Source organism: Podarcis muralis, chromosome 4 (assembly GCF_964188315.1).
Source record: "Podarcis muralis chromosome 4, rPodMur119.hap1.1, whole genome shotgun sequence".
Lineage (NCBI taxonomy): Eukaryota > Metazoa > Chordata > Lepidosauria > Squamata > Lacertidae > Podarcis > Podarcis muralis.
The window spans coordinates 55,199,132-55,211,334 of record NC_135658.1 but is presented as its reverse complement, the minus strand read 5'-3'; the positions used below and the strand labels follow the sequence as shown (position 1 = coordinate 55,211,334).

Genomic DNA, 12,203 nt, shown 5'->3' with positions numbered 1-12,203 from the left:
AGCCCTGCTTCCAGCATTATTATAAACCCACTCCCACAAAGAGCAGAATGAATTGATGCTAGACTGACCAATAAACAATCCTATCAGGATAAAAGAAAATGGTTATTAAGATAATTCTGAATATATATTTTTAAAATTTTGGTGTTGCTTTTTGTTTTGTAGCTCCTCTTCCACATTTGACTTCAGATGATGTTGATAAGGCCTTACAAAACTCTCCACGGTTAATGCATGCTAGAAATACAGGTAATGCTGTCACGACTCCCCTCCCTATAGGCCATTTTTTTAAAGTTAAGGTTATCTATGTGACAAATGCATGCTAACTGTAAATTAAGAAAGAAAGGCAGGGTTTAAGAGTGTAATATGCTTCCTAGCATTGGTGGGAATTGCTTTCTCTCTCTCTTGCTCACACACACACACACACACACACACACACACACACACAAGCCATACTCAGATAAACCATTTAGGCTCAGATACAGTAATTGTTTTGGATGAAGCTCTTCATGAGTTCTCTTAGAAGGAAATATGGCCTCTGAGAAAGAGAATATTCATGTACCTACACCCTTTTTTATGTGCATGAACACACACATGCAAGCACTCAGATAATACTCTCGCTATTGCTTCTCATCCCAAGAGTGAAACATAAAAAAGAAGAAGAGCAGGCTGTGCCATTTCCTGTGGGAGATTGTATGTTTGGTCTCCCTTGCTTGGAAAAAAGCCCCCATATAAAAGTAGCCTGTTAGAGATAAGAGAGCACTAGCTTAGTCTGCTCCCTAATCTTCAAATTTTGTGTACGGGAGATCTCTATAAATCTATTAAGCAATTGAACATCTTAATGAGAGAAGAGTGAAACAGGTCGTCTGAACAAACCATGGTGTACCTCTCAAGCACTTTTGAAAGCATGGCCTGTATCCAAGTAGAGCGTAATTTAAATGTAGGGATCTGCATTCAGTGTCTTTGATTGACTGATGCAGGTCTGTGGGTTTGCTGTAGCAGGAGCAAATGTGTGCTGTATTGAGCTGCCCATCCGAAAGAGGGCTCTCTTGAATGTGGCACACCATGTACAGAATGCCCTTCTTAGGGTGCCCACCTTGCAGCTGCACTGCCATCATTTCAGAGCCAGGTGAAAGTTGTTTTTTAATTCTCCCAGGCCTTCTATGTATTTTCAGGCATTTGTGCCACTGTTAATTTTTGGAGGTTTTGGCTCCCTCGTTTGTTATTTACTGATTCATTTTTGTTGCATTGATGCTGTTTTTATTGATTTTTTTTAATGATAAATCATCTTTTTGTAGCTGATTGATGGCCTCCCTGATAGCATCACTCCTGAAGGTGCAAGATATAGATGTTAAAATAAATTTATCTTGCAAGAAACACTGAACTCCTCAATTGCCTATATCCCAAAGGATATAATGGAAGGAAAGTACAGGGAATCATGCTACACAGGAAGCTGCCTTATAGAGACTCAGACCAGTGGTCCACCCAGCTCAGTGTTGTATACACTGATGGGAGCAGCAGCTTCCCAGGGTTTCATATAATAATTATTTCCCAAGCCTGCCTGGATTGAACCTGCGACCTTCTGCATGCAAAGCAGATACTCTGCCACTGAGCTATGGCCCTTCAATGAGCTATGGCACCACTCTGTTCCCAAACCATGCTCATACTGATGTAAGGACGGGGAACAAGCACCAGGGAAGCAGCCCATCTCCCCACTCTTGCAGAAGACCAAGAAGCATAGAAGGAATAAGTGTTAGTCCTTCACCTTCTGTTCTCTTATCACTTGTATGCCTCATATAGAGGCATCTTGTGCCAATTTTGTGGTTTGAGTTAGGTACCAGGCCACAATTTGGCCAGGATCTATACTTTGTAGCTCAGCAGATCAGGTTATAACTTGGAGGGAAAGAAACTTCCCATTGGTTCTCTGTTTCTAGAAGTAAATTTGGTTCGTATGTGGGTTATAGGTAAGGAAACTAAAATCAAGCTCTTGAAATTGTGCATCAGAAGACAATGTAGATGTATGAAATTTCTGTATCTTTAATCTGATTAAATAAAAGTTTGGGATATCTCATTATCATGCCTGGGGGTTTTGATGACTTATAGTGACCAGAAATAACAACTCTATAAAGAATAGAAAGTTTATTATTCTCTCTCGACAATGTTAGAAACTAAAAGGGATTTTTCACTGTGATATTGTTCTTGTTACATCTGTATCTTCCCTATCTTCCACAATGGAACTCAAGGCAATGTACGTAGGGTTTCCTGAATGTCTCACATCTAGGCACTAATTAATATGCTTGATACATTTTAAATAAGTTGATATCACAATCCCCCTCTTTTGCTGTACACAAATATCTCCTTAGAACAGACATAATGTGCCGTTCACCTCACTGTATCTTTTTTTAGCACTCAGCTACACATACCCCTGATTTTTTAAAGTAATATGGGAAGCAAGCCCTGTTGTGCACTGCTGTTCTGTACTTATGTTTTGTTATTAAATTTGTTGTTTTGTGGTTTTATTTTATAATTATAATTGCACACTGTACTTATTTTAATTGTGATATATTTGTAACCTGCCCTTAGGACCATTTGACGAAGGGTGGGCTATGAGAACATATACATATACATATGGATTTTCCAGTATCCCTCTTTGTTCATTTTATTTATTCAGTTTATAGCTCACTTTTCCTCCAAAAAGTTCTGAGTACTGTATGTGATTCTTTCCCACTCCTCCTTTTTCATTTGAATCTGGGTCTCCATGGTCCTAGTCCAAAACTGAAACCACTACACTGTACATTCTACGTGTAAAAGGAATAGTAAGGAGCTTGTATGTTCCTTCCAACTCTACTTTCTTGTTGTTCACCTATTAGAATATTAATTTATACAAGTCCATTTGACCCTGAAAAAAGTTTACCTTGGGTACAGCAGTTGTATGTATTAAGTGATGGTTCTGTGGCTATGTATGGCTTACCAGGCTTCCTCATTCTTCCTGAGAATAACCAGGTCATAGTGAGTTACTTCATGCAATAACTAGGGATATGCAGGGTGGGGAAAATAATTGATATGCCTGATAAACCTAACACTGACTTCCACAAAGACCGAATAAAAAACAAAATAAAAAAGCTTCTAATTAAATCAGTTGAAATGTTACTACAGTGCCTTCTAATTGGAAAATATGAATATTTTTCTTTCAATGTACTGTCCTGATTTCAGCTGAATACCTGATAGATCAGATGCTTTATCATAGTCCAACTCCAATGCACATATAGTCATAAGTTTTGTTCCAAAACATATTGAAATGCAAAGTTATCCTTATTTCCATTTTCTTCTTGTATCTAGGAGGTGCAGCTTTTATCTTCCCGAACACTTCAGTTTACCCTGAAACTGCACAAAGAATTACCACCAGGCCAGGTATGCAAATACACCGCCCTATTTTCTCTGTCTGTCTGTCTGTCTGTCTGTCTGTCTGTCTGTCTGTCTGTCTGTCTTTCTCTCTTTTTAAAGTGCTACAGTCTGGCTGGCTGTTCTTCCTATCCTGCTCTTTCCTCGTACACAGAAAACTAGTACTAGATATAAGACATATATAATTGTATAGAAGATGCCTCAATTATACGTGTTTGGGCATCTGATTGAGCATGCAAATACTGTTCTCTGTGGACAGGAGGCAGAGGTGCATAAACAAACCCCATCCCTGGTGTCTCCATGCATGTTGGCCACCCATGGTCAGTTTTTATTAAACAGGGAGGTTCTGCAGGAGGTGCTTACTCACATGAGTAGAATGTTTGGCCCAATCAGGGACTGGTTCCCAATCATGCAGGTGGTTTTATTTTAAGGTTTGGGTTAAAATAGCCACAGGTGTTGGATTGGCCAAGGCCATGAAAACGCTAGACAGGAATAGAAGGAGAACGTGTTTTAGCACTGTTTGTAAACTTTTGTGCAAGTGCTGGGGGAGGGGATCCATCTCCAACCCAGCATGTACTATTATACTACCAACCTTACTGTATGCTTGTGAAACATGGACCACTTATAAACACCATCTCCAACTCCTTGAAAGATTCCATCAATGGTGTCTCAGAAAAATTTTACATATAGCTTGGGAAGAAGACTTTGGATTTGATATCCCACTTTATCACTATCTGAAGGAATCTCAAAGCAGCTAACAATCTCCTTTCCCTTCTTCCCCTACAACAAACACTCTGTGAGGTGAGTGGGGCTGAGAGACTTCAAAGAAGTGTGACTTCTGTCACCCAGCAGCTGCATGTGAAGGAACAGAGACGCAAACCCGGTTCACCAGATTACGAGACTACCGCTCTTAAACACTACACCACACTGGCTCTCTAAGACAGGTGAACTAATGCCAGAGTAGTGAAAGAAGCAAAAAATCACCAGTGTCGAAGCAGTGATTCTTCAATATCAACTTCATTGGACTGGTCATGTTGTGCGGATGCCTGATTATCGTCTTCCAAAGCAACTACTCTATTCTGAACTTAGAAATGGAAAACATAATGCTGGTGGTCAACAAAAGAGGTTTAAAGTCTCTCTCAAAGCAAATATTTTAAAATGTAGTGTAATTGAGAAACACTGGTCTGTGAGCGCTCCAATTGGATTTTCTTTACCAAAGGTGTCATGGACTTTGAAGATGCTCAAATTCAGGGCGAAAAGGAGAAACGTGGTAAGAGGAAGGCACGCTTGGCAAACCTTCATCTTGATCAGCTCCTGCCCAGAACCCTATGTCCCCACTGTGGAAGGACGTGTAGATCCAGAATTGGCCTCCACAGTCACTTACGGACTCATTGTTAACACTGTGTTCATGGAAAACAATCTTACTCGGCTATGAGTGATCGCCAAAGAAGAAGAAGAATGTATTTAGTTGCTGCAAGAAATTATACCATGCAAATCTATACATGTTTATAATGTAGGAAAGGAAGAAAAGATTCATAGTTGTCTATCTGGTGGCAATTGCATGTTTTGAAGCTTCTTAAGAATTGCATGAATTTTGAAGCTTCTTAAGAATAGCATGGGAGCCAACTCCTAGGGGCTGAGAGGGCTTTGCCCCCCCCCCCAAATAATAGGGAATGGGCATTGCCATTCAAATGGTGTGCATGCACCATGTCATGTGATTATGTGGGGGAGGCCTTACCTGCCCCCCCCCCCAGTATTTCATTCAAGGTGGCACCCCTGGGACATAGATACAGAGCCTGCAGCTCCCTAAATATTGATACCCATGCTGGCTGGGACTTCTGGAAATTCGAATTGGAATCCAACAACATCTGGAGGGCCACTGGTTCCGCATATGAAATTATTTTGCAGAGTGGCGATTAGACAGATCACTGCAGGAGTGATTTTGATTTTAGATTTACTGCAGTGCAGCTATCAACCATGTTGAATAGTGTGTCATCAGGAAAATTACTTATTTCAGAAACAATCATACATGGAGAAATTTGACCTTTGATAGTTATTTCTAGCTCACATATATTTGAGATAATTTCTTTTTTACACAGATATACCTTATGAACAGGCCAGGAGGTCAGCCTGGACAAGTCACAGTCATCCTGCTCCCCAGTCAAAAGGTAAAGTATCTTCTTTTTCTTTCATAACAGATAACATTACCTGGAAATGCCATAGCTGCTTCAGAAGAATTTGATTCTGACAATTAAATTTCAGGTGCAAACCAGCTTATTGAAGACCTTATATAAACAGGTTCAAATCATAGTTCATTTGTTGCTGTTTGGACTTTGGCCTGATTAGAGAATTAAATATCCATAGCAATTATGAGGATCCTTTCTTTAGGATCTAGAGTATAATATGTAACTGTGAACAGGGATGTGATTTCATATACTATACCTGGGTATTTACTGTTTGTTTGATCTTCATCTGATCCTGGTCCGTACCTTCCATGACTTTGCAGCTGTTTCATTTTAGTATACTATGACTTCAGAAAACTTCATAGTTGTTTTGTATCATATTATGTGAGGTGTGTGTGTGTGTGTGTGTGTGTGAGAGAGAGAGAGAGAGAGAGAGAGAGAGAGAGAGAGCGCATCTGAAATGCTGAGTAGGGCAAAAGCGGGGACAAGTTGGATAGTTGGAGGGGTGGGGAAGTCAATGCAATTACAAAACATTGGGATTTCAGCTTTCTTGATAGGGACTCAGGCTCTACAGACAAAAGCCACTCATTGCCTTGATCTGGGCATTCAGTTGTGTTTTTCCCCCCCTAGCAGCTCAAGCATCATCTTCAACAGTGCCCAAAACAGAAGACCAGCGCCCTCAGTTAGGTATGTCTACCTGCAGCTATTCCCCATTGGTATAAATCCCCTAAAGGGGCCATTTTGGGGGTGTGGGGAGGGATGGGACAGGGCAAAAAGAGACTTATACCTATTCCAAACCACTTTCAGCTCAGTCACATGACCTAGCACACAGTATAGGGCAAACTCCTCCAAGTTCCATCCGAACATAGTTTAGAATAGGGGTAACTTGAGCTTTCTTATAAGTTACACCAACTTTCTTTAGATAAGATTGTTCTGCCAGGTGCAGCTCTATCAATCATAGGCAGTCAACATAATTCAAGATTAGTTTTGCATTGTAATATAGTTTAAAATAAAGATCTGTGTAGCATTTATTTCTTTTAATTAATATAAAATCCCTTATTTTTGCAAAATATGCCAAAGCTGTTTAACCAGATTCTGATTATACACATTACTGTATAACCTATATTTGAAAAAGCTTTCTTAATATCTTTACAGCATTTTGGTTTATGTCTCTCTCTTTTTAACCTTTCTCTAGATCCCTACCAAATTCTTGGCCCAACCAGCAGCCGTCTTGCAAATCCAGGTAGGAAAAATAGTACTGCATTAGGATGTTTATCTAGAAAATTCATATAGCAAAGCACATGGAAATTTATTGCACACTTAACACCAGCGTGGTAGAAATACATCAGGGATGTGAAACCTTTGGTCCTTCAGATGCTGTTGGACTCCAACTCCCATCAGTCAATTGCAATGGATGATGGGAGGTATAGGCAAGCAACATCTGGAAGGCTACAGACTCTACATTCCTAAAACAGATATTGTATTCGTCTTTCTTTCCTTTTTAAACACCTTTAGACCCTCACAACATATTACATCATCGTAGAAACATAACATATTGTTACTGATAGATGAAGTTGGCATTGTCAAAATCAGGAGTGACCTTAATTAAGTGGCTAACAGGAGCAAATAGGGAAATAGAGGCATCTAAGAAGGTCATCACCAAAAACTAACCCATCCATGTCACTGATTGAAAGAGGTTTGCAACATAACATGTTGGCTCCTGCTTGAGAAAAAGAAGTAGACTCATATAAGCAGTAACTTGGTGCCTTAGATCATTAAAAGCTAATGACAACAACCAAACCTAATTGTATCTTGCACTGGTAAGAGATGCTAACCAACCCTAACACTATTGCCATTATTATTATTATTATTATTATTATTATTATTATTATTATTCTATTAAATCCAGTGATTGGCTGTGTTAATCTTACTGTGCAAAATTTGTTCAGATTTCTCTGGTCTTCATAAGTAAAGAAAACAGTATATTATAACATGGCCTACAGAATCTGATTAAATGTTCCAGTTTGATTTTGGTAGATAAGCAGTCCTTCAAATACTTTCTCACCAGAATCTGGCACAGCTGAAAATACAAAGCTAAATGTTTTCCATCCATTACCCATTACTCAATTCATTTTTCCTATTTTTTCCTCCTGCCCACAGGAAGTGGGCAGATACAGCTATGGCAGTTCTTGCTGGAGCTTCTGTCAGATAGCTCCAATTCCAATTGTATCACCTGGGAGGGCACAAATGGAGAGTTCAAGATGACTGACCCTGATGAAGTAGCCCGACGCTGGGGGGAGAGGAAGAGCAAACCCAACATGAACTATGACAAGCTCAGCCGTGCTCTCCGTTACTACTACGACAAAAATATAATGACTAAAGTCCATGGTAAGCGTTATGCCTACAAGTTTGACTTCCATGGGATTGCTCAAGCTCTCCAGCCACATCCTCCAGAATCATCCATGTACAAATATCCATCAGACCTGCCCTACATGAGCTCCTACCATGCACATCCCCAGAAAATGAACTTCGTTGCTCCCCATGCTCCAGCCTTGCCTGTCACTTCCTCCAACTTTTTTGCCGGACCCACTCCATACTGGAATTCACCAGCTGGAAGTATCTATCCTAACACTAGGCTCCCGGCCACCCACATGCCTTCTCACCTTGGCACTTACTACTAAAGGAAGAAACAAAATAAGAAGAGGACATTTCTCCAAGGAATACAATGAATTGTAATGAATTTTATTGGAGGATATGAGCAAAAAGTGCCTAAAAGACATGACAAGGTTGACTGGGACCGAAAAATGCCATATACAAATGCTTTTTTAAAAAAAAGGATTACAGGAGAGTATTAAAGAAATTTAAAGATGCTATTATGTAAATTGTATGTTGACATTGAACTTACACATCAAACAATGAAATACTGTTCTAGGTAGAAAAGTATCTAATGGCAAAGTATAAAATGGGTTTCAGGAAAAGTTTATAAGCTTTTACGTCACGATTGATATGCTAATGCATATTGGGACTCTACTACAGCAATATAAGGATAATTCTGTTACAGACTAGGATACTACCTGCATTTTTTAAAAAAACAAAACAAAAACAAACCTACAGAACAGTGTCATAAATATTTGTTTCTCAGTGCAGCAGTTTCAGCTGGGATGAACTTAAATACATTCCATTATTAAGAGGGAGGGATCAGCTATTTCAAAACTGTGAAGACAATGCAAGCTTTACGATTCCTTGACAGTGTTAAAGAGCTCTGAGCCAAATATTGGGACTGAGAATGTGCTGAAGGGCAAGTGTGTGATTGTAGACAAAAGGGCACAACACACCAGGAAGTCCTCTGGTGCAAGTTCTACTAAAATGAACTGGACCTGCACAAGAGCCCCTGGGTCGGATACATGAAGTGGAAAGGGGTAAGAGAAGGGAAGAGTCATAAGAGTGAAGGAGAAGACATTTCCTGTAGATATAGGGGAAACTGAAAACTGGACAGTGTTTGAACTATGAAGAATTACTTGTTTGGACTTGAGAAATATTCTGTTGACTATTATGCCATTTCCAGTATTATCAAAGAAAAGACTTGATTTTTTTATTAAGTCTAAGAAGGGGGAAGTTGTAGTATCAGAGTATGCATCTCTTTATAAAAATGTAAAACTGGAATTGTCTGATATTTAAAAGTGACGCTTAGGACCTCATTCTTCTAAAGGGAATTTGTTTTCTACTGGTTGAAGGTAAGAGACAATCCCCAGTTGCCAAAGTCTGAAATCATATAGATATTTTTGTTAGGCAGCGCCAGTTTTTCTTTTCCGAGTCGCGAACGCTGTGCGTTTGTCAGAATGAAATATACAAGTCAACGTTATTTTTTTTCTTTTTATATAATAATTATATAACTTATGCATTTATACACTACGAGTTGATCTCAGCCAACCAAAGACACAGAAAGGGACAATCAGAAATATTGTGGCCTTGAATTTTAACTCTGTATGCTTCATGTTTACATTATGAACTTAACTAGTACTTAGAAAGCAGAATGTATGTAATAAAATAAGCTTGGCCTAGCATGGCAATTCAGATTGACACCGTAGTCTGCATTTTTGTGACTTTGGGGCCAGCTGTGTTTTGTTCAAAATGCCATTTCCTTTTTTATTATCTTCAAAAGTGTTATAAATGTGGGCAGTCTTGGAAAAGCTAAATACATGCACATACTAAAGGATAAGGAAAAGGGGGCACATTACCGTATCGGCCTGAATATAAGCCTCAATTCCCCCCCCCCCCAAAAAAAAATTCTGACTGTGAAAAGTTAAAATGCGTCTTAAATCCACGACCTTAGAAAAATTGGCTCCTTTCGGGCTGCTCGTCCCTCCGCCGCCGCCGCCCGCCTCTTGCAAGGGCAGGCATAGGAGCCGCGGTTGAGAGAGATGCTGTGCTGCGCTGGGCCTCTCCCAACCGCGGCTCCTATGCCTGATCTTGCGAGCGGCAGAGGAGGAACAAGCAGCCCGAAAGCAATCCTTTCAGGCTGCTTGTTCTTCCTCCTCTGCTGCTGCCACCACCAGGTTAGTGGTGTGGTGAACTGGCTTATAGCCAAGACAATAAGTTTTCCCAGTTTTTTGTGCTAAAATTAGGTGTCTAGGCTTATATTTGGGTCGGCTTATACTCGAGTATATACAGTAATTGGCTTGTGGAAAAGAGATATATACCAGCACATTCATTTTTGGAAGTGGAGCTCTAAAGATCCTCTTGTGTCTCCCTCCTTCAGATTGCTTTGTTATATTGTTCCCTTTTGGAGTCCTATAAAAGAACTTTATGCCTCTCCTCCTGGCCATATTCATGGCCAGAGTTCCATTTCATTCTGCTGCCATGGCTCTAGCCTTGCAACGGGTTCCTCCCTCTGCCAAGCATGCAAGCTGCCACAGCCATGTGTTATATGGAGTTTCTAAGAGCCCATATAGAGTCCTTTTGTAGGTTCTCTATCGGTAGGAGAAAATAACAGGGGCCAACCAGAGAATATTGAGAAGCAAAGCAGCTAGTAAGCATGATCTTTATTAAACTGTTGGAACAGGGTCCCCCCGCTCACCCCAAGCAGGGAGGGTGAAGAGGAACCCCAAACATTGGTGTGCATGCTCATATATAAAGGTAAAGGTACCCCTCCCCGTATGGGCCAGTCGTGACCGACTCTAGGGTTGCGCGCTCATCTTGCTCGAGAGGCCGGGAGCCAGCGTCGTCCGAAGACACTTCCGGGTCACGTGGCCAGCATGGCGAAGCTGCTCTGGCGAGCCAGCACCAGCGCAGCACACGGAAACACCGTTTACCTTCCCGCTATAAAGCGGTACCTATTTATCTACTTGCACTTAGGGGTGCTTTCGAACTGCTAGGTGGGCAGGAGCTGGGACTGAACGACGGGAGCTCACCCCGCCGCGGGGATTCGAACCGCCGACCTTACGATCAGCAAGTCCTAGGCACTGAGATTTTACCCACAGCGCCACCCGCATCCCTTTGCTCATATATAGACATTTGAAAATTGCCTCCCCTGTAGCTCAAGATCATCTTAGAATTCCTATAACACGTACCATTAGACATCTTCTGTCAGACCTTGTAGAATGGGCAGCTGGAAGATGCATCAAGCTGAACACAGAAACAGGGACTGCAGGGTAAAGGTAAGAGAGTTGAGGAAAAGCTTTGAGGCTGATGAAGGGGAAGAAAAGGGAGGACTCGCATAAACTGTCTGCAGCATCATTTGTTTTAGGTTGTTAATAAACCTTTGGCTACTATCACCCTCAGAACATATTTTCATTGCTGCTTGACCTACACTGTACTGTGCCTGTCTCATTTATTTTGAAGATGCATCTCATAACTTTGCTACTATCGTTTTGAAGCTGATCATGTTTGAGAGTGAATCTCCAATCAAATTAAATTTGGGGTCAGGGCTGTTATCAGGAGTCAGCATTGTCATGGCCATACTGGGATCCACTACTGAGCCCTAGAAACCATCCCCTGGCAAGCATTGCTGCTGCTACTTCTTGCTGTTGCTGTATTTTCACCAGCTCCTTCCAAGTGTGCAAGCAGTGATGAGAACAAGGAAGAGGAGGAACATTAAAATGTCTTCATGAAAATACTTAGGCTAGAGCACTGTATTGCCCCAAATATAAGCCACATTCCCCCCCCCCCCAATTCCGATTGTGAAAAGTTAAAGTGTTGCTTATATTCGCGACCTTACGGTATCACTGCTGAAACAGCTGCCCGGGTGGGCCATTGGGGGTGCAGGACAACGGTACGCCACCCGCCTGCGACTCCCAATTCTCCCCTGAGCTGTCAAAATGAAGGGGGATGGGGGGGGACTTAAGTGCTCCACATAACTGCATTAGTCTGCGAATTTTATTTCTTTTTAAGACCCTAGTGAAAATTTGTCAGCCATTAAGTGCAAGTTTCTCCTAGTATAAGCATTTGTATAGGCAATGTTGCCTGCTTTGTATATTTTGCAAAGTTCCTTGATGTAATACATTTTATGACTTACCGGTACTTTCTTTCACTAATCTACTCATTTTTATGCACCCCCCCCCCCCAAATATGGACATTTCTTTACAGATTTCTTGGTTGAAGAACCAAATCACAAAATTTGGTGAA

At 40.9% G+C, this 12,203-nt stretch overlaps 1 protein-coding gene across 10 annotated transcripts in view; it reads left to right on the top strand.

Annotated features, from left to right (window-relative positions):
* Positions 1 to 9,659, top strand: part of ERG (ETS transcription factor ERG) — a 112,525-nt gene extending 102,866 nt beyond the window's left edge. For 6 of the 10 annotated variants that reach the window (XM_028727177.2, XM_077927341.1, XM_028727175.2 and 3 more), the window contains 6 exons: positions 163 to 243; positions 3,334 to 3,405; positions 5,496 to 5,564; positions 6,210 to 6,266; positions 6,775 to 6,822; positions 7,740 to 9,659. In XM_028727177.2, the coding sequence (XP_028583010.1) occupies positions 163 to 243; positions 3,334 to 3,405; positions 5,496 to 5,564; positions 6,210 to 6,266; positions 6,775 to 6,822; positions 7,740 to 8,260 (848 nt within the window). In that variant the 3' untranslated portion in view covers positions 8,261 to 9,659. The remainder of the gene's footprint in view (positions 1 to 162; positions 244 to 3,333; positions 3,406 to 5,495; positions 5,565 to 6,209; positions 6,267 to 6,774; positions 6,823 to 7,739) is intronic. The other 4 variants (XM_077927337.1, XM_077927340.1, XM_077927339.1 and 1 more) reach the window with 4 other exon arrangements.
* The last annotated feature ends 2,544 nt before the right edge of the window (positions 9,660 to 12,203 follow it).